General features: G+C 37.1%; 1 protein-coding gene across 1 annotated transcript in view; it reads left to right on the top strand.

Moving 5' to 3' along the window:
* The window catches only part of VPS13A (vacuolar protein sorting 13 homolog A), a 224,877-nt gene that overhangs the window by 100,285 nt on the left and 101,102 nt on the right, over positions 1-23,490 (top strand). Inside the window, exons 26-39 of the mRNA XM_055124029.1 lie at positions 309-465; positions 5,015-5,094; positions 6,430-6,489; positions 6,664-6,817; positions 7,760-7,876; positions 7,951-8,054; positions 10,057-10,224; positions 11,434-11,738; positions 12,618-12,765; positions 16,530-16,680; positions 21,296-21,423; positions 21,777-21,946; positions 22,605-22,822; positions 23,126-23,352. Of these exons, the coding sequence (XP_054980004.1) occupies positions 309-465; positions 5,015-5,094; positions 6,430-6,489; positions 6,664-6,817; positions 7,760-7,876; positions 7,951-8,054; positions 10,057-10,224; positions 11,434-11,738; positions 12,618-12,765; positions 16,530-16,680; positions 21,296-21,423; positions 21,777-21,946; positions 22,605-22,822; positions 23,126-23,352 (2,187 nt within the window). The remainder of the gene's footprint in view (positions 1-308; positions 466-5,014; positions 5,095-6,429; positions 6,490-6,663; positions 6,818-7,759; positions 7,877-7,950; positions 8,055-10,056; positions 10,225-11,433; positions 11,739-12,617; positions 12,766-16,529; positions 16,681-21,295; positions 21,424-21,776; positions 21,947-22,604; positions 22,823-23,125; positions 23,353-23,490) is intronic.

Below are 23,490 nucleotides of genomic sequence, written 5' to 3'. Positions count from 1 at the left end.
TATTCGATATGCCAAAAACAGTAACATGTCACGATGAAGACGTTACTGGCGCCTGCTCGAGCAAATCGATGAACATTGGGATGACAGTGCTGCAGTGCTTTTGTATCTTATAAAATCTCTAGAAGATATATACATTTGCATAAAATTTATATAATTATACATTATAGCATTTATATAATATAATGTAAATACATTATTGTATATCTCATCTAGCATATATACATATGTATGTTTATATATATATACTGCCACCATCCACATTTACAAGTGTTTTTCCATAGGTTGATTCTTTTTTCTTTTTTCTACAGGTTCTGGTTCAGTTTTGTCGCTTGGTTGAAGATTATGATGTACCTGTGATAGAAATTTCTGTCTTAGGTTTGGGCACAGATGTTGAATTTAGAACATATGATTTGAAAGCAAGTGCCTTTTTGAAAGAATTCTGCTTAAAATGTCCCGAATACTTGTGTAAGAATATTTTTTTGACTTTGTTGTTAGACATTGTGCTAGAGAGTTTTAAATCTTATTTATTTTACATTTGTACACTTGCTAAAACTTTCTCAGGATTGTATTTTGAGTTGTGTAGGTATCATCTAGTACTTGGGAATAGGAGGAATAGAACAGAGAGAAAATGAAGATTTGGTTTTGTTAAGGAAAATAGTCATGGCTTATTTTTAAATCTGTAGGACTCTCTTAACAGTTTATTGTTCTCTGTTTTGGGTGGGGACTTTCGGGAGTGTTCCTGGTGACTGTGGGACTGCCTGGCTGGCCACATGAGGGCAAGTGCCCAAAGCTGTTGCTTGCCCATGCAGTGCTGGCGAACCTCCATGTTGTCTTAGCAGGATTCAGGAGCCCTGAGGTGTTGGGGATCCCCCAGCCACCCTGGAGTGCTTGGGGACCACCTGGTGTTGGGGATTGAACTGTGTCCACTGCATGTATGATGCATCTTAACTCTTGTCTGTTCTGTCCCAGCAGCTTAATGCAGTTATGGCTTAAAACTATTCAAGTTCAGTTTCTTAGAACTCATATCAGAGGTCTGACAGATCTCAGCAGGCAGAAATGAAGATATCAAATCAAAAGTCCTTTTTGGAGTTTGTCAGGGAAACCCCATTTCTTTGCTTAATTAGATACTGGCCGATTTCACCTTTAGATTTAAGTCTGTTCCCTTACTGCCTGTTAGTTGAGGGCTCTTTTAGCTCCTCTTGACTTATCTAGGTATTTCCACAAAATTGTCTGTTGTGAGTTAGCAAAACATTGAAACTTCTCTCATGTTGTCGTCTCCCTAGCCTTTTCTTCTGTCTTTTGCTTCTACTTTTAAAAACAGAAGTGATTAGATTCAGCACATCTGGACAATGGAGAATTCCTCCTTACTTTATTCATCTCAGAAATTCCTCAGTAACATTATTCTCAAGTCGGTGATTGCAGTGGACGGACACCCTTCTTTGGTGGTGTAGCGGGCTAGGTATTTTCCTACCAACCATGAATACTATGAGTATGCCATGAGTTATAGTGGGTAGAGTATATGTTTCCATGAAATAGATTTGCTTGCTATGTTAAACGTTTAGAAAAGGGCTACTATGTATATTTCCTCATCTGGTTTTGGGTCCATGGGAAAATTTATTTTGAGTAATTAGTGTGACTAAAACAGATTTTAGTCATTTAATTAAATTAGCTCGTATGTAGAATAGTTGGATAGCAGAGTTGAATTTAAAATGGATTCTCTTTAATGACAGTTTTTGATTCATAGCACAGTTGGGGAAATGTTTTAGAGATTTTCAGTTTGTCAGCTGTTCCACACATCTATATGGCCTTTCTCATAATCATTAATTCCAGAGTGATGAACCTATCTTGACACTTTATACCCCAAATTCATAGGATTAACTTGTTTCTATGCATTCTAAGAATTTAGGAAAAATGTATGATGACCTTTGCCCACTAGCATTGTGTTAAATATGATCGTTTTACTGCCCTACAATCCTTTGTGCCATAGTTGTTCATCTACAACTCTGTTCTTTCAAACTGTAATCACTTACTGCTGTGTTCTTATTTTTGAGGAAATACAGTGGGAATCATAGAGTTGAGAGACCTTTCAAACTCAACTCTTTTGCTTAGTAATATGTGTTCAAATTATCTCCATGTATTTTTATTTTATTTATTGGTGGAGGTGGGGTTTGGGCCACACCTGCAGTGCTCAGGGGTTATTCCTGGCTTTGTGCTCGGGGCAGACCCCTGGTGATGATGTGAAGCCCATCTGTGATACTGGGCATTCAGTCCAGTACCTGCCACGTGCTAGGCAAGTGCTTTTCCCCTGTGCAATTCCTTCTGCCCCTCCATAGCTTTTTAGTACCATATGATACACCATTGTCTGAGTAACATTTTTTTTTATTTATTTACTGTATAATTTGTATTGTAAATTATACATAATTATAAATGTACTTTATAATTTATAACACATACATATATAAAAATTATATTCAGTATTAAAGAAGGCTTTTTTATCTGGGAATTCATTCCTAGGCAGAAATTTCAGTGAGAACTTCCTCTTTGTGGTTTTATGCCCAGGATCAGGTAGTGTTGGTATTTGGGGAAGTTAGCTTAGATTTGAAGGGAGAAGTGAGTATGCTTGTATATTTTTGTTTTATTCTGTATATTTCTGTAGCCCTTGAGAACTTGAGTCTGGTGAGTTTTGTTATGGTTATCTTTTGGACAAAGCTTTATCATAAGATAAAGAATTACGTGTAGCTCTGGTAACTGGAAAGAAAGTCAAGCCAAGTTGACACTCTCCTCCAGTAATCTAGAAGTGTGTTATATAGCAAGTGTTAATTTTTTATGTTTAATTGTATTTGTTTTCCCAGGGGTCAGAAAATTCTTAACAATCTATAGGATATCAAATTATCACTGTATCTGTTTCTGTAATATTTTTGTTTTTGTTTCTCTAGAGAAAGTGGGAAGCATTGATTAGATAATATGATTTCTTACACAGACTAAATGATCCACAAATACTTGTTCAGAGAACTGATAAATGTGTATTAAAATGGGGATGTTATTGTGGGCCAAAATGAGATTAGCGTCTTCAGTATAAATCAGGCTTCAGTGCTAATAATCTGGGGCTTAAATTTTTTTATTGAAATATTGTTTGTAATACTATAAATGTTCACTTTAAGGGTTCAGGACTGCCATGCTGTGCCCAGTACCAAATCACCACAGTCCACTGACCTCCTTTACCCTCTTTTTACCACAGCTAACTGTGCCCCACTTGGCACCTGTGGTCACTCAGAGAATTTGCTTTTCCTAGATATTATCTGTTCACTTCCTTTGCTTTGACAAACTGAAATGATCAAGCATTTGTTTCATTTCTGACATCTTACTTTACATGACTTACTCCAGTCCCATCTGTGTTGTAGCAGAAAAGCAGTAGAGTTCATCTTTTCTTAAAGCTGAAGTGTGTTCTACTGTATGTATTTCACACCTTTTTAATACAGTCATCCATCATTGGGTACTTCAGTGGTTTCATATGTTGGCTATTATAAGTAGTGCTGCACGTATGCTTTTTTTCTTTTTCTTTTTAATATTTGTAGCCTTATTATTTGTTGTTATTCTTCACATAATTAGTAGGAATTGCTGGATCTTAGGATTTTTTTAAATTTATTTTTTGGTTACACCCAATAAACTCAGAGCTTGCTCCTGATTCTGCAGTTAGGCTTCATTTTTGGTAGGGTCTGGGGTATCACACTGGTGCCAGGGTAGAACCTGGGCTAGCAGTATGTAAGACAAGTGCCCTATTTGCTGTACTGTCTCTGTTTTTAATGTTTGGAGAAATCTTCGTACTGCTTTTCCCTAAGAACTGGACCAATGTACATTCCCACCAACAGTGACAATCCTTTTTCTCCACACCTTTGCTAGCTCTTGTTGTTTCTGGCCTTTTTATCTTAGGTCATTCTCAAGGTATTGAGGTGATATCTCATTGGTTTTTTACCATGTCTAGCTGTCTTCCCTTTATCCCTATTTTGAGTTGAAAGTTTTAATCATAAGCAGGTATTGAATCTTTTTTTCAGAAACTTTGTGTCTATTGATACATTATTTCAATCTCTCCTTGTGTTGATGTGGCTAATTGTATTTATTGATTTTTACATGCAACCCATGTTTGCATTCTCACTTTTCCCCAGAACTTTCTTATTTTCTCTTTGCTTTCTTTGGTGATTCAAGAGCTACTTGTAGCATATTGCTTAGTCTCCCAATGTTTGAGCTTTTTCAATCTTTCTTTTTATGGTTTTTAGTATTATGTTATTTTTAGTATTTTTTCTAACATTTACTTTTAGTATTATTCTTGTGATACTGAAAAGATAACTTTGTTTTCCCAATCTTTATGATTTTACTGGCATTAGTTTTATATGCCAATGTCTAGAATATTTCATATTGTATTTTTGACTTTTGTTTGGATGTTTGTGGTGCTGACACTCAAGCCCAGTGCCCTGAACATGCCGTCTGAGCCAGACATGTGCTCCACCAGAGTCACGGCACCAGCTCAAGTACTGAGAAACTTTTTAATCTGGGGAAGAATCTCTGGAATATGTTTTTTTGTTTCATGAGCATTATGATTAGTTTGTAATTCTTCTGGTCTCTAATTATTAATGCTGATTTCTAGCTGCTCTAAGTAATTTGATGTTTTTGGAAAGACACTGCATTGTTTCTCATCATACACCTGATCTGTCTACCCAACAGCCAGGTTTGCAGGGAGTGCGAAAGTTTCCTTTTAAGATATTTCAGTGGTACAGAGCTAAAATTCTTTTCGTATCCTTATACTATTCCTTTGAGTCATTTTTAGCATTGTGTTCAGAGAATTCTAAAGAGAAATGACATTTTTACAGGTTAAAGGAGGAGGGATTTTATTTTGGATAAGAAAGAGTTTAAGACTAGATCCGGTATGAGAAACACTTGCTTCTCCCCACTTCTAGAAATATTAATGTAGCCTGTATTTGGAATTTATTCCAAAGAATAATTAAAAAATTATTTTTAGACAACAATAAGAAACCTGTTTATTTGATTACAACATTGGATAACACCATGGAGGACCTGTTGACCCTGGAGTATGTGAAGGTAAGCATTTTCTTTTAATTTTGCTGGTTTTGGTAGTTGTGCTGCTGAGATATCAGTGTCAAGTTTTATGAGATAAGTTATATGATGTTTAGTTTTAATTGTAATGTGATATCTTTAACTCTTAAAACATAAGTCTTGTCATTTTAACCTAGTAAGAAGCAACCAAGGTTTAGTAGAATTGACCACCAGTATCCCTCCATCCCCAATCAGAATATAAAAAATAAACAAAGTTTTAATATTTTTGAAATTTATTGTGGTATATTAATAAGCAAGAGGAGGTTTACTCTTGGTCTCCCACTGTTGACTGATGTCACTTATTTATCTGGTATCAGTTGTTTTATTTCTTTTCTGTGGGTTTAGCTATTTTATCATTCTTTAAGCTTTAAAAATATTATTTATTCATCCCATGTTTTTATGCCTACTTTTGTGCCAGTGCCACATTATTGAAAAAAATAGTTATAATTCTGCAAGAGCATTTTATCAAAAACCAGTTATGCTATTGATATAGATATTTTAGCATTTTTTAAATTGTTAATTTACTCTTAGTTTGTGATTCTGGGAATCAGACCATGCATCTCACTGATGTCTGATACCAGCTCTACCATCGAGCCACCTCCCTAGCCCTTTATTTCAGTTTTATATTGTTCATAAAACTAAAATAAATAATTTTATGTTACAGAGTTTTCTAGATCTGAAGATCATGCAGAATGTATTTGGATATTTGGTGCATGTTAGAAATATGTGAACATTTGATTTTATGTACAGGAAAAGTTAAGAACAATCTTTAGAGTTGTTGACTGAATGAATATTCTCCATACTGGATAATACTCAAATTTTCACTTTTGATAATACGAGCAGTAATATGTACCATTTATTGAAGATTTTACATCAGTACTTTGTCTTGTAAAGAAATTTTTTGTAAAACTAAGATTTTTGTAAAAATAAAAAAACGTTTATTTGTGTAGGCAATTGAATGGGCTGGAGTGATAGCACAGTGGTAGGGCATTCGCCTTTCATGTGGCCGACCCGTGTTCGATTCCTCCGCCCCTCTCGGAGAGCCTGGCAAGCTACCGAGAGTATCGCGCCCGCACGGCAGAGCCTGGCAAGCTACCCGTGGCGTATTCGATATGCCAAAAACAGTAACAAATCAGTCTCACAATGGAGACATTATCGGTGCCTGCTCGAACAAATCAATGACCAACAGATTGACAATGATAGTGACAGGTAATTGAATATATAAATAGCTTTAAAAAACTACAAATGTATAAGAGATAGGATCATTATGTATATAACTTTTCTTCATAGTCTAATAGATTTTCATTTCTTTTTGAATAGACTGAAGAAAATATACCATACCTGAAAAGTACCTCTAACAATGTCTTGCAACTGATTAAGGTATTAACAAATATCTAAAAGAATATTATAATAACTATTTCTGACTAGAATTATAAGATCTTTTTAGAATAAAATGGGATATTATAAATTGTAGCATTATACCATAGTATATACTGATTTATAGAGATCAGACAATTTATTGACCTACTACTAAAATCAGATTTTTTTTTTTAGGTGAATTTCTCCTCACTGGATATTCATTTACATACCGAAGCACTCCTGAATACTATAAATTATTTTAGTAATGTTGTTATACAGTTGGAGGAAAAAACACCTTCACTGCATGTGGCAGAGACTGAAGACAAAGAAGATGTCATTAAAAAATTATGTATGTTTCCCTAAATTACAACAGCAAAATGTTTACCAGTAAATTAAAATATTTTGGATCTGGCTTTGCTATTCATGTATATGACTAGATTCACAATATTGTGATTTAGATCTCTAAAATTAAGCATATCTTAGGTTAAATTTGAAAATAATAGAAAAGGAGGGTAATTGCAGGCAAAAATAAGTGACATATCATTCTCTTTTTAATTGTTTAATTTTGGGGTTTTAAGACCCAGATCTGATGTTGCTTGAACTCGGCTCCTGATTCATTGCTCAGGGCCTGTGCCTACTGATTGGTGGTGAGGGGGTGGGGGTTGCACCTTCGCCTGCCACATGCAGAAGAGGTGGGCCCGCCTGCTTGACTATCTCCCAGCTCACATTGCGTGCCTTTCAGTTGAAGAGTAAACTCTAGAACTACTTGATTTGTGTTCAAAGCCATGCATTTAATGACGTCTTAATTTACATAAATGATACTAATAATGTGTAAAGGCATTTTTCAGGGTACTTCTTAAGTAGTGAAAGGTTGCGAGTTTATATATCTAAAATAGATGTATACATACATATTTGAGTTTACATACTTGTATGTATAACATATACGGATATATTTTGTTCTTTTGTTTGTTTTATTTGGGGGTTACACCCAGCAGTGCTCAGGGCTTACTCCTGGCATTGTGCTCAGAGATCACTCATGATGGGCCTTAGGGAACCAGATGTAGTGCAAGAGATCTAACCCAGGGTGTAGCCAAGGCAAGCACCCGACCTACTCTACTATCAGGCCAGCCCTGAGTTATATAGTTTTGAGAATTCCTGATTCATTAGTGAATATCTTACTGTCTATTGACAATATTTTTCTCTAGTAGTAGTATTTGTTGCATTTACTTTGCAGGTGAGATATAACTAGAAGTTTTGTTTTACAATGTGAATAATTCTCTTTTTGGGACAGCTTCGAAGCTACCTAAGAATGAAGATATTGTCATCTTTCAGATTTTAGCAGAATTATCATGCTTACAGATCTTTATTGAGGATCAGAAACATAACATTTCTGAAATCAAGATTGAAGGTAATAAAGTCTAAGACAAACTGAGCACTGTTCAGTGAGAGACAAAGCATTCAATCACCCTTTCGTTCCCTTAGGATTGGACTCAGAGCTAGTCATGAAGCCGTCAGTGATGGAAATTACTGCAAAGCTGAGGAATATTATTGTTTTGGATTCTGATACAAACGCAGTGTACAAAAAGGTATGACTCTGTTTTTATGAGTGGCACATGTGGGGGAGCAGTGGCTCTGTTGGCTGGTGGTCCTGGCCGAGACCCTTGCTTCATGCTTCCTGGACGGTCATTCCAGGGCACCCCTGCCGGTCAGGTGCAGTGGCCCTGGGTACCTGGTCTGCAGGCATGGAGGCCTGTGGGCCTTGGAGTGCGGTGTGCCGCTGGTCTCTCCTGTCAGTTTCAGACGTGGCTGAGTCATCTCTTTATTGACTGGCCCGAGCCTCCTTTGGGTCCTGTGAGTCACATATCATACTGTATGTGCCCCCTGGTGAGTAGTGAACAGCCAAGTGCTGGCAGTGAGTAGAGAAATGCGTTCATGTGTATATTTTACTGAGAACGTGTAAGTGCGATATTTACAAATATTAGCTACGTGAAACTGCAAATTCCTTCAACTCATTGATTCTCATAGAATCCTTTGATTGACTTTTTCTTTGTTTTGAGGCCACACTCTGGTCCTCAGTGCTTCCTCCTGGCTCGCACCTGGGAACACACACCCCCTCCCCCCACACACAAACACACACAATGTACGTAAGAATTAGAAGTGTGAACAGTTGTTGGGAATAAGCATTGTGGCTTCTAATGTACAGTGGTTTGGAGTTCTGCCTGGTTATGTGTTATTGGTGGTGATGGGGTGTTTGTGTCACAGCTGGCAGTATTCAGGGTTCAATCCTACCTACTGTGCTATGGCTCCAGCCCCTGGGTTCTGTTTCTTAAGTAATTAAGACAGGTGAGTTGGAGCGATGCTGTTGGAACATCATTTGAGGGAGTTGTTTGTGTGGGGAGGCTAGTCAATTAAAAATGTTAGGGTAGTTCAGGTGACATTTTTATAGTAATGTTATTAGCATTGATGGTTTTGCTGTGCAGTTACTTGCACTGCCACCAAGTGCCTAGTTCCTTCCCCAGGCTGCTTGTATTACTTATAGTCCATCCATTCATTCCCCCACAGGTACCTTGCTTGGTAATCATAGTTTAATAGATATTAGAAAAAACACATACATCATATGTGTATTGTTTTAGCTTTTGCTAATTTCAAAATACAATAAATTTTGCACTACAAAATTTTATTTTGACAGTCTGAAATCAGATAATTTTGAAAGGAATTTTTTCATGCGGATGCATACTTGTATAGCTGTTATGTCTTTCAAATTGAATGGCTAGTAGTTGAATAGTATTTTGTGACTGGATACTTTGGTACTGGGTATAGAATTGTAATATGCTCTAGCCGTTTTGGAAGTGGACAGTTGTAGTTGAACCAGCTCAACTTTTAGTTAAGATTTTCAGTGTGTAACTGAGTCTGATGCTCAACATATGGGATTTGAATGTTTCTCTTTTTCTTTATGAGTCTGGCTTGAGGTTTCTCAACTTCATTAATCTTTCCAAGAATGACCTGTTTTAATTGAATTTCGCTTATATTTTTATTTTCTTGAATTTAATTGAATTTTGTTTTTATTTTAATTTTCTTCATCATCTGATATGGATTTAGTATTTCTTGTTTCACTACTTCTTGCTGTTGGTGAGATTCTCTCCAGCAGTGCTCAGGGATCAGTTCTGGCAGTGCTCGGGATGGCTGGGGTGGTGTTGGGCAGCATGTAGTGTTACGGATCAAGCCAAGATCCTGCCGGTACAAGGCATGCCCTCCGCCTCGTGGAGCTGACTTGAAACCGTTTTCTAGCATTTGAAAGTGGAAACTTTGGTGATTCGAAAACCTTCCGTGTAGGTGGGGACAGTCTGCAAGTCTCTGGTGGTGCTTCTGACTCCTTCTGGCTCTGCTCGTGCCACTGCTCCTGGCATTTCTTTGGGAGAACCATGTGATGCTGGGGATTGGACTGGAGTGAAAATTGTTGCCCGATGTAATAGGATTAAATGATGGGATGATTATTTTAATATGGGTGGCTGGGGAGGGGGAAGTGTTTTTCTTAAATAACTGAGATAATTTCATAAATGGATTTTGGAAATGAATTTTTTCTTACAGGCTCTTTATATCACCGAAAAAGAAGTTTTCAGCTTCAAAATGTTTTCTTACGTGGATGCAACAGTTGGTGCTGCCTATACAGATATGAATGTGGTCGACCTTCGAATTAATTTAACTGTTGGCTGCATTGAAGTAGTCCTTATCACTAAATTTCTACATTCTATATTGGTAAGTACATTTTTGTTATTTCATATAGGTTGGAAAGTTGCTGTTTGTCAACTATTGGTCAAAAGTAATATCACCTTGGTTTTGTTTTTCCTAATTAAAAAAAATAACTTTCTGCCATTTATTATTACTGAGTTCAGTCCTCAGTAATAAAACATCATTTTCACATGTGAATATTTCAGTTCTTTGGAGAATACATTTTGTGTGCTGACACACTAAATATATGTATATTATGTTAATTTTATATGTCTTTGGTTAAATGATGATATGTCATTGGTCAAGTGATGTCTACCTGACTTCCACTGTATATAGTTATAAACTAAATAATAAAGCTTGTTTTGATTTCACATTAACATTAACAAAATTGTATTTTCTGTGCATTAAATTCTGCATATGTGTGGGAACCTTAAAGGGTTTAGCTGAATTTTGTATAAGACCATACTAAATTATCTGCATTCTATTTTAGTTCACTTTATTCTGTTTTTTAAATTTGCTGTGTTTATATTTTTCATGTGCCATATCTATCTCTGTGACTCAATATACATCTTTTAATATTATTAATGTGTTATGATGCACAAGCCAGATAACTGGTTGGTTCTAATTAAAAGTTTCTGTTCACATGATCATTTTAGTTGAGGTTGCCATATGATTCTTATATATGGCCATAGACATAGTTTGCATAGAGAAAAGTAAAGACAGACAGCTATTCCTTGTCTCATTTTCTGTTGGAAGTCATTGTCAGTAAACCCTGTTGCAATTCAATCAAATATTACTGGAATTAACATTGTTCCCCCAAATATAAAATTTAAGTCCAATTCTTGCCTATTTAATGTCACTCAAGTATCTTAGCTAGAATTCACAATTCACAGTTAGAAAACCTACGAACTTTAAGAGAAGCTTTTTTTTTAATTTGTAAAGTTTCTGTGGAGTTTAGTAAATAGAAATAAAGTGATTAGCTGTGAAAGAAAGTGAGATTGTAATTAAAGTAGGTTTCAGTGAAATATTCCCAAATCCTTGTGTAACTTTGTTGTTCCAAGGACTAGATTTTTAATTGCTTTTTCTCAAGTTTTGGTGGAGAAAATGAAGACTTAATAGATAATGATTGGTTATATTAAGAAAATTTTTCCTATGAAGATAAAAGTAATTGAAATATGCACTTAATAAGTCTTATTCATGGTGGCCTGAAGAATATGATTGTTATCACTCTTACAGGCTTTCATAGATAATTTCCAAGCTGTCAAACAAGCCTTCGCTGAGGCCACGGCCCAGGCTGCGGGCATGGCGGCCGCGGGCGTCCAGGAGCTGGCCCAGAGGAGCACGCGCATGGCACTGGACATCAACATCAAGGCCCCCATTGTGCTCATCCCACAGTCCCCAGTGTCTGAAAATGTGTTTGTGGCCGATTTTGGACTGATTACCATGACAAATAAGTTCTCTATGATAAATGGGAGTCCGAGCAAGACGCCACCCATTATTGATTTGATAACAATAAGGCTGAGTAAAGTGCGACTCTACAGGTAAAATCTCACAAGTCAATTTGTGTTTTATAGAGAAGTCTTTGGTACCTGAACAATCTTGTCACAGTGGTTTTTATTCAAAAGACTGAAGTCACAGTTTACACTGTGCAAACTCTGAGGAGTTAAGTTGAACACTTAGACAAAGGACTGAAACATGCCAGACGTTTAGTCACCACCCATCACCTCCATTTTCCCCATTTCCCCCCAGCCCTTTGAGTGATACCTAATTTGAGGTGAGAGCCTGAGGCTTTGCTTTGTTTACATCCCACATGAATGAAATCACATGGCCATTGTCTTTCTCTTCTGACTGACACCCTTAGCCCAGTCTCCCCAGGCTGTCCGGGTAGGACTGAGCCACACCGGGTGGTGCGGAGGGGCTGTCTTGGCCCTGCTCGGGGCTCTCTCTTGGTGTACTTGGGAGACCAGAGGTGGTGCCAGGGAGTGAACTGGGATCATTCTCATGCAGGGCAAGAGCATTAATCCTTGTATTATATATGAAATTTAAAATTACTTTCTCTACAGGCTTAAACAGTGAGTTAGACCATCTCTTACTTTTGCATGTAGTTTTACTTTTTTTAAAATAAGGGTTTGCACTATTGTACGGCAGGGCAATTACCTTGCACACTGCTGACCTGGGTTCAATCCCTAGCACCCTATCTGGTTGCTGAGTCTTCCAGGAATGATCCTTGACATGGACTCAAGAGTAAGCCCTGAGTACCGCTGGGTGTTTGGCCCAAAAACTAAGAAAAAAAATTTTTTTTAATAAAAGTTTATTGCATACAGTATTTACTGATTCTCCTTTGTTTATAAAATGCCAAGTATAAAACATTTTACTGATTATATCTGAAATAATTCAAACAATTCTATTTCTGCTTATAGGACTCAGTTCATTAATGATGCATGTCAGAAAGTGCTGAATCTATTAATGCCATTAAATCTTGAGGTGGTTGTTGAGCGAAATTTATCTTGGGAGTGGTTCCAGGAAATTCCCTTTTTCAATATAAATGCTCAGCTGAAGCCAATGGAGGTAACTGTCTTTGTGCTGCTTAATTTCTGGGGACAAAAGACATTTTGAGTGTACAATTTCTGTATTATCTTGGTTAGAATTGCAAATGCTATTAACCTACTATTTATTGATCCTTGTTGATTAATTGAACAAATATTTGAATACCTGTTGTATTTTAAGCTCTTTTGGACATACTTTAGTAGTTAAATTGTGATCTTATATCTGGTTTCATGGAACTTATCATTTTAGAATAAAGATTCATTGTTACAGTGGTCCAGAAGTTTTGACTGAAATAGTACACAGTGTCCCGAGAAATTGAGCATCAGTGTCCCTGTTGAAAAGCTAAACTCAGAAGCCACCCTTTGGCCACCTGGGCCAGGACTTCTATGAAAGGAGCCCACTGCCGGGCTTGGCCCCACCCCTATCCCAAGAAACTGAGCACCGCCTGGGCACCCTGTTAGGAACACTCACTCTGAAGTTGCCACTTAGCCCCTGAGGGCAGGGTCCCCATGAAGAATGTCCACTAATGCTGCTACACCATACTTCATTTCTTCATATCTCATGGAAAGCATACATTAACATCTTAGCATCTTAGTCACCTGTCCACACAACAGACAAAATAAGTTGTGGTCGTAAGAATTCCTGGAATGGTGGCAGAGCTAGTGTACACTAAAAGCCTTCCTGGAGCTAGCACAGGAAAACTTAAACAGTAGTTTGTAAAAATGAATTTGATCTAGAAAACTTCAGCAAGGAGGAAAGAGAACAGGACCATGCTGATTGCCCTGGAGTTCACAGGTCATAGGGGGTTGTGAAGGGTGACTTGAGAAGATCCACCTCTGAATTGCACAAGTCACAAAGGGAAACCAGTGCAAAGTCCCCCATATAGTGAATGAAGGTGGTAACCCTAAAGACCCAACCAGCTGTGTAACTTCTCCAATACGGATTTGAAAGAGATGTTGAGGGTATTTATCAAGCTCTTAGAAATAGTGAAGCAGCCAGTAAAACGCAATAGGATGTGGGAGCAGAAAATGATCAAACTACAAGCAGAAATGACGGAACCCAAGAATTTGGCAGGCGAAATAATCTCTCTGGAAGGTTGCAGCAGCAGAATAATAGTAACTGAGGACAAAGGTAGTGACTCCAAGAGGAGATACAGGAAATCTCCCAACAGCAGAAGATGGAAAAAGGCATCAGCGTGAATGAACAGCAGACGAGGGAATGGAGATGGATTCAAGAGGATCAGTGTGAAATCATTGAGGATCAGGAAATTAATTCTCATTAAACAGTAGTTACAGAAATCATCATTGAGGAGTTTCTAGAGCTAAAGAGCACATTCACCAGAGTTAAGGGTCTCAAGGATGCCAGCTAAACAGTGAGTAAAAACACTCCAAGATATATTCTAATCACAGTGACAAAAGCCAAAGAAAAAAATACTGTCTGAAAGCATCAATATCAAGGAAGGAAGTCATATCCTCTAAGACACACCCTATTGAGAATGACAAAAGTCAGAGGTAGAATACTCTCGGAAGCAGCACTATCTGGAAGGAAACCACATACAAAGGAGTGTCCTTAGAATTTACAACTGAGCCAACACTGAGCCAGATAGATTTAGAACACCTGAACAGACCAGTTCCTATGGGGGAACTAGAAATGGATTCACTAGTGAGTTCTTTCAAACCTCTAAAGAAGAGCTACTGCCAAGGGCCAGAGAGATAATAATGCAGTAGGGTTCTTGCCTTGCATTCTTCTGACCTGGACTTGATCTCCTGTATCCCATATGGTCCCTCAGCCTGCCAGGGGTGATCCCTGAGTGCAGAGTCAGGAGTAAGCCTTGAACATATCAGGGATGTGGCCCCAAAACAGAAGAGCTGCTGCCAGTCCTTTTCAGCCTCTTTTAGAAAGTTGAAGGAAAAAAAAATACCAGTTTCAATGAAGTAGACATTATCCTGATACCAGAAACAGAGACAGCATTAAAGCGGAGAATTATGAATTATATTCCTGATGAATATTGATGCGAAGACCCTGAACAAAATACTAGCAGATCAAATCCAGCAGCACCACAACCAAGTGATGCTCCGGAGATGCAAAATGGTTTAACATATGCAAGTCAATCAGTATAATATACCATATCAATCCAAAAATAAAATTTAAAATCATATCAATAGACTTATACAAAGCATTTTACAGTATACAGTACTTGTTTGTGTTAAAAACTCAGTGAAATGAGAAATGAAGGAACTTTCCTCAGCATGGTCAGAGCCATTTATAACAAGCCCACAGCAAACATTATACTCAGTGGGGAAAACCTAAAAGCCTTCCCTCTAAGATCTGGCACAGGACAAGGTTGCCCACTTGTGTTTAATATAGTGCTGGAAGTACTTGCTATAGCAGTTAGACAAGAAAAAGTTAGTAAAGATATCCAGATAGGAAAAGAAGAACTCAAGCTCTCACTTTTTGTGATGACATGATACTATATTTAGAAAACCCTAAAGACTCTCGAAGCCAAGTTCTATCTTGGGAGAGCTGCCCTAGTAGGCAGCAGGACATTTGTACGTAGTCTGCGTCACTGTGTTTATCTGTCCGACAGAGTGAAAGGCTTGGGTTGTAAGTCACTGGCTCCCATGAGCTAGGGGCCTCCGAAGGTCAGAATCTGCGAGGCAGATTCACTGCTATAGTCTGAAGTCATTGGGTAGCAGATTATCTTATTTATTTTTAAGTTCTGTTCATAAGTGATTTACAAAGTTCTATTGATAAATGAGTTTCAGGCATACAGTGTCAGGTCAGCAGTCCCATCACCCAGTGTCAGCTTCCCTCTGCCACTGTTCCAGGTTCCCACCGGCAGCTCACCTCCTTAGCAGGCACATGTAAAAGTTTGTTTTTAGTTTGGATCTCAAGATTTCTTGTTCAGTGGAGACCTGTGCTTTCTACGAAGTACTCAGCTGAATGCCAGGGGCCCATGATCTACTCTGGTACAGCTGTGATTTGAATGTAGATATGTACAACACGGTACAGAAACATCTACATTAATAATTGACTTATTACCTAGATGGATGACCAGTCACACACTAACATAAACTGAACCATCACAGCTTTCAGAATAGGTCTTCTGCTGATGATTTTAAGCTAATTTTTCGAACAGTCTTTTGAGTTTGTTAAGCGTATTTACGATATTCAACTTTTAAGCCTCTCGGTCTAATCTTACAAGATCAGACCGAGAGGTTCCAAAAAAGGATAATTCACATGAAGCAGACTGTGAACTGTTTTTCATTGTACAAATGTGTTATTTGGTATTTCATATTTGTAAATTGAGGTGATGATTTTCCCAACATATGCAGAGTTAACCCAGCATATACAAAGTAGCTAGATAAATACTTAAAATGAAAGTGCATCTTAAAGGTTTAATATCATGAAGTTGATTGGTACATTTATAGCAACAGCAAAAAAGTTCAAACTTCCTTCCTTGGTGGTGGCCCCTCTGCTCTGTTCTTTCGTACATGATGCTTTTCTGGATTTGGCGGTGAGAAACCCCAGGAACCCTGTAGACAGGGGTGTATGCTTTGCTCTTGCGCCACAGTTCGGCCCAGTCAGACATTTTGTTTATTATTCAAGTTTATATTTCACAAAATACTAAAGATCACATGGGTCTTTAAATAAATATATTGAGTTATAAATATTTAATGTGTTAAGATTGGATTTTGGAAGATTGAAACAAAATAATTGTTTTAATGAAAGATACTGAAGGACTTGAATTAGCATTGTTAAAATAAGCAATTTTTTTTTAACAGCTCGTACTTAGTCAAGAAGATATAACAACTGTGTTTAAAACTTTATATGGTAATATATGGTTTCAGCCATTGGCTGATTCCTCAACTGCAACAGTAGTAAATCAGACTAGTGCTACAAGTGAGACGGTAGCTGCTTCAGACCTTTCAGGAGGTATGTTCTTACCTTAAGTTGTTTCCTCCCTCCTTGCCTGTACCACAGTTTCAACCCCCTCCTTCAGCCTTTCCTCTTTCCTTCCTTCATTTCTTTTCTTATGGGTAAAATAAGACTTAATGTCCCTTGTTTGTCATTCTACTGGGTTTTGATCTTTGAATTGAAATTTCTAGTTCTGTTGTAGCAAAATTTGTGTCATTCGAGCACCCTTTTGTAAGTCCTTGTTTTCAATTTTTTTCTCATCTTCTCATTTGTATATTCTAGAACAGCATATATTGCAAATAAAAGTTTTATATTGATATTAGGAAGTATCAAAATTAGAGATATAAAAGGGATGATCATGAGTAAATGATAGATTCCAATAACTATTTGGAAGATAAATAGATAAAATAGGAAACATGCCAAAGAGGAGGCATCCACTTGAATTTGCTATTCAGTGTGGCTCAGAGCTGGGCTCTAAGGAGCACTGGCACAATCAGAGATTTGGCTCAGTTAAAGCTAACAGGAGGATTCTGCTTCACAGGGAAAAATGTTTCTTTCTGTCGTTTTGGGATCCACAAACCACCCTAACTCAAAGTGTGAAACCTAGGCCATGAGACCTATTCATGAGAAACACTTAGGTGTCCACAGTGTTTTCAGTCAGGGAGGACCTTAGCCTGACAGAAAGGCTACGTTTATCACTTCACAGAAAAATTCATCCTGTTTTCCTAGACTAGCCCAAATAGTCCTTCATTGTTAAACAGATAGGAAAGAAAAATCACAAGAATAGTGTTTCCTGAGATAAGTAATTGAGGGACAGAAAACTGTAAAGTAAAACCAGAATTAGAAGTCAAAATCAGGGGAGTTTTGTGAGATGTACTTGAGACATTACTTGGTGGTGCTTTGGGCTTCCTGGGTTGCTCCTTGTGGAGCCTGGGGGAACGTGTAGTATGGGGGATAAGGGATTTTAGGAATATTAAGTTCTAAATTTGGTAATCATTATCTCCTGCTTCTCAGGATAAGAGTTCTTAGAAACAAAACAAAAGCCTTAAGCATGGAGTTAGAAGGTGAGGACTAAGTAGGAATGTATGGGTGATGTCATCTACTGTAGTATACAAGAAAATTAAATACAGGGATAGAAAATGAGATAAACTTCAGAAGATCCAGTTTCAGATTTGTAAGTCATTTTGGCGAAAGAACTAAAAATATAGGAGAAAAGAATCTTAAAAGAAATAATAGAAGAAAACTCCTTAAGTACTGGTTTTCAAACATAATAAGTAAATTTCCATATGTAAAAGATTTATGAAATGACAAAGGAAATATATATTAAGATTTGTTTCTTAAGCTGACATTAGGTGCTTGGGGAAAAAAAGTGACTGGCATCAGATTTGTTGTTCATGGTGGTGATGGTGGTCCAAGCCAAGATCTCATACCTGGCATGTTCTCTGACACTGGGCACATCCCCAGTCCTGTAATCACATTTATCATCAAAACTGGATGAGGTGCAATGAATGGATAAGCAGAGCAGAACAAGTTAGATGTCTGAAGACAGTTACTTAAAGTTGAGTTTCTGTTTATGGCTAAGTTATTTTAAAATGTGAAAAAATCTAATTCAAAATTTGCTTCTTTTATATCCATTTCTGAAAAAATTAGTTTGAGATTGTATTCTAGGAAAGTGAAACAACTCATGGAAGATTAAAATTTGAGATTTGTAAAAACTACAAAAATTGGAAGCTGAACAAAACACTGCTGAATAAAAACTAGATCAAAATGGAAATTAAGGGAGAAATAGTTAAGATTCCTTGAAACTAATGAGAACAAAGAAACAAACTTAGATTCTATGGGACATAGTCAGAGCAATAGAGGCCAGTTTTAGGGAGGAAGAGCAAGCTTCAACAACTTAAACATATCTTAAATGATTGCAGAAGGAACAACAAAGGAGGCCCATCATTTGGAGTAAAAGGAAGGTTATGAGAAATCAGCAGAAATTACCGTACAAATAAGAGAACACTAGAAATAGTCAGTAAAGCTTGGATCTGGTTCTTTCAAAGAATAAACATGAGTGGAGAATCTTGATCTAGATTCACTAGGAAAAAAAAGGAAAATTCCTGAATGGATCAGAGATAGAAGGAAAGAAATTACAAAAAAAAACTCTCAAAAATTCAAGATATTTTGAGAAGTTACTATGAGCAACTTTATGCTGTTGAGCCAAAGAACCTAGAAGAAATGAACACATTCTTAGACTCATGTAATCTCCGAAAACTGAAGAAGCAGAAAACCTCGGTAAGCCAGTCCCAAGCAAGGAAACTGAACCAGTAATAAAGAATCTCTCTTAAGAACAAAATCCAGATTCAGATGGATTAAGGAAGAGTTACTACCATTAACAGTTAAATTCTTTAATATTGAAAACAGACATCCTTCTTAATAGCATCTATGAAGCTTAACATTATAATAAACCAGAACAAATAGAAACAATTACTAGAAAAAAAAATTCAGACCAGTTTTCCTGGTGAACATTGATGTAAAAGTCCTCAACAGTATCTTTGCAAACAATTCAACAGCATATAAAAATAAGTCATACACCACGATCAAGTGGGATTCATACCAGGGATGCAAAGATCATTTAACACGTGGAAATTTATTAGCATAATACATCAGTAAAAGGAGAGATAAAAACCATATGATTGTATTAGTACAAAGAAAACTTCTGACAGCATCTAACATCCATTCAGGATGAAAACCCTCAACAAAATAGGGGAGGAAGGAACTTTCCTTAACAGACCCACTGCTAGTATCATTCTCCGTAGTGAAAAATATTCCAAGATGGATACAGAGCAAAATGTGCACTGTCAGTCAATGTAATATTGATAAACATAGCAACAGCAAACAGGCAAGAGGGATCAAATTGAAAAGTCAAATTTTTTATTTACAAATTTCAAAATAGGATAGAAGCCCCTAAAGAGTTCACAAGGAAGCTCACAAGCAGTCGAGCAGAGTAGCAGGCTACACAGTCAGAACGCAAGAGTTTCCCACCTTTCTGTATACAGATAATGAGTTAGAAGAGAAAGTTCAGTGCTTCTCCTCAATTCAAAATAGTGCCCAAAATACATTAAGTATCTAAGGAATCAACTCAACAAAAGCGGGTGCATGATTAGCATTACGAAAAGTGTGTTTTACTTAAAAAGGCAGAAGATTTTAGAAAATAGAAAATAGAAAATATTCACGGATCTAACATTAAACTTGTAAAGTCAGATCCTTCTAAGGACCCTGAACTTGTAAGTTAAGTATTGCTTTTCCCCATCTTTTGCATAGTTTAGCGCAATGTCATTTTGTATGAATACAGTAAGAGATATATCAAGCTTAAAGTTTGGTTCTTCCTGAGGACATCTCACTATATATCCCAGACCACAATCCTCAGGCCAGGCCAGTCTCCTTAACCCCAGCAGGGTCCTTATTCAGTTACTTCTTTTGGGTCATGCCAGAGTTTGTCCATGATCATGCTCTTGGCTTACTGTATTGTGGCACTTTGGCCTGGCCAATTTCCATGCCAGGGTAGCTCACAGCTTGCCCTGGGTCCATTCAGTCCCTCATCAGGACCCTGTTTTGGGGGTGATAGGAACTAAGGGCAACTAAGGCTTAAGTAGAGAAAGCAGATGTCTAGGAGTGAATATTATTCAGAGTCAATTAACTCCCAAGTTACAAAAGCATAATATCAACTGTCTTCCTGTGTTCATACAAAAAGGACATTGCTTTAAAGTAAACTATGCAAAAGATGGAGAAAAGCAATACTTAACTTACAAGTTCAGTATCCTCAGAAGGATCTGACTTTGCAAGTTAACAGGCTCTGTTTAGGGCAAAACTGTGATTAACTGGTTGGGGAGGAGAGCACAGAGAAGAGTGTACAGATAAACACAGGAATGGGAGTGACTTGGGAGCACTGTAATGGGTATAACCTGATAACCTAAGCTCCCTGTGGCAAGGGAGAAAGGACAAACCAATGTTACCCTACAAATGAGACATTAAAAATAGGGCTTATTTGGAGTGCTGGTTGCTATAGATGTACACATTTACCAAATCTTCCATATTACTCAGATAACATTTTTCACTGATGTAAATTTTGTCTTGATTATAAATCAGTCACATGGTAGTACTGGTCTGTGAAGTTGGGTAGAAAAAGAATTAGGAATTCTATTTTTATTATAAGTTTGGGCTGGAGCTATAGCACAGGGGGTAGGGCATTTGCCTTGCATGCGACCGACCCTGGTTTGATTCCTCCATCCCTCTCAGAGAGCCCGGCAAGCTACCAAGAGTATCCCGCCCACACGGCAGAGCCTGGCAAGCTCCCCATGGTGTATTCGATATGCCAGAAACAGTAACAACAAGTCTCACAATGGAGACGTTACTGGTGCCCACTTGAGCAAATCCATAAACAATGGGACGACAGTGCTACAGTGCGATTATAAGCCTATGTAATATATATGGCCGGACAATGTGACTGTATAATAGAAAATTCACTCAAAGAACACACACACACACAAAATGGAAGAAGCAAGTTTTATAACATTTCTATTAAAGTACTAAAGATCTTTATAAAATATCAGTGTTACTATCTTTCTTTTATTGTAACTTTCTCAAGGAACCACTGTGGTAACAGCAGCTGTGGTTGAAACATACCCACGTGCCACACAGATAAAGACAATGATAAATCTGACCTTCAGAACTGACTATCTCACCATGGTACTGTATGGCCCACATCCTGACCAGGTAAGTCAAGAAGGTCAGAAAATGTTTGTTCTCACTTGATGGAAATGACTTAGGATGAATACTTAGTACAATAATAAAAATCAATACATATGCGTATTTTGAGATTTTTTTCTGAGGGTATAGATATTTTCACTTCAGTGAAATTAGATTTAGTAATAAGATAACTATTTCCCATTAAAATTTATTGTATAATATAGTGATGTGAGAATTAAACATTTAAATTAAATAGTAATTTGGGGGGCTGTTTTTCATTAGCAAGGCCCTTGGGGATAGAAAATGGAATCGTTTACATCATAAAAAGTACATTAGACTTCTGTTTTGTGTAATAATTGTGTTCATTTCCTGTGCCATAGACTTCTTTTATGGAATTCCGTGATCCTACCTTGGTACTTGCTGAATTTAAACTGGAGAATATTATAAGTACTGTAAAAGTGCATACAGATGACTCGATGTTGTCTTCCTTCTCATTAAAAAACTGTATTTTAGATGATAAAAGACCTCATGTCAAGAATGCAACTTCTAGGTAATAGTGATTTTAGTTTTTATTTAAGAAATGGCTGATATAGATTTTACAGAAATTACTTTCAAATTTGTATGTTCATTTCTGGGTACATCTTAAAATTTTCATAACTTCCAAACTATTGGGTCATGGTTCTCTCAACATTAAAATGACCTGGTACTGTTCCATGCTTTTCTTGTTGTGTAGTTGGTTGGTTTAATAAATCTAAATAAGCTGCATAACTCAGTTGACTTTTTAGACTAGAGAGAGAGAGAATATAGGAGACCAGAAGTTTGCCCTGCGCGAGGCTGCCCTGGTTCCATCCCCAACACTGAGCATGGTTTCCTGAACCTCACCACGGTTTCTTCCTCCCTAAATTGCCTCTGTAAGAAATCTATGTTACCAGAATTAGTCATGAATTTATAGGAAGTATACGAAAAATAGTGGGAAATTGCTAGATTAAAAATTATGTTAATTTCTTAAGGATTTCACTTGCTACATCATAGAAGCAGAGGTGCTCCAGAAATTTGTAAATTGGTGATTTGGAGTTTTATTGTTATTATGTCAGAAGAAATAACTTCAGAATACAGCTTTGCTGTCACTAAAAGGGAAGACATATCTTAAGTTTTATTATATGTGCATTATTTTTAATATACTCATGAGAATTGGTAATGTTTTTCAGAATGATAGGACTAACAGTTGGGTTTGACAAAAAAGACATGTTGGACATAAAGTGTAAGAAAATCAAAGATATTTGCCTAACTGATATAGTCGTTCAAGAAACATATATGTGTGCAAGTGTGGAATTTCTGCTGATAGTTGCGAATGTTTTCCTGGAGGCCTTCACCGCAGGCAGAACGACAGAAACCAGCGTCCAGACATGGGCTGCCGCCGAGGAAGGTTGGTTGGTGACCAGAGTGTTTTACCTGTTACTAAAACGTTACAAGTGACCAGCCTTCTAGGTGATAAAGTTATGTGAATTAAATATATTAACTAGATGAATTTCTAGCTCTGCCACTAAGTAGTTGAGATTATTTCCATCTTTTTAAAGTGTCTTTATAACTGTAGCTGCTTTAGGTCTTTGTAGATTTCTTTGGGCAATCTTCTAAGGTTTTTTTTTTTTTACTTATAATGAAAGAAATAGTTTCCTATAAATAATAACTGATTTATAAAATATTGAATATATTTTTATTTCTATTTTAGCACCTGCATCAGGGAAATGGGAAATTAATATTATGATTAAAAATCCTGAAATTGTGTTTGTTGCTGATATGACAAGAAGTGATGCTCCAGCCTTAGTCATTACAACACAGTGTGAAGTTTGTTGTAAAGGCGACATTGAGAACAGTACCATGACTGCTGCCATTAAAGATCTTCAGATTCGAGCATGCTCCTTTCTTCCAGTCAAAAGAAAAGGCAGAATCACTACTGTAAGTTTATTGTTGGCTTAATTCAGTAAGCTAGGTCAACAACTAACCTTGCTTGATTATAAACTATGTAGCAGTCAGGTCATACCACATGGGGAATTACCTAGACTCTATAACCTTGTCCTTGTCCTAATTTATTTT

This window comes from Sorex araneus, chromosome 1 (genome assembly GCF_027595985.1).
Source record: "Sorex araneus isolate mSorAra2 chromosome 1, mSorAra2.pri, whole genome shotgun sequence".
Lineage (NCBI taxonomy): Eukaryota > Metazoa > Chordata > Mammalia > Eulipotyphla > Soricidae > Sorex > Sorex araneus.
This window is presented reverse-complemented; position numbering and strand designations above follow the sequence as displayed.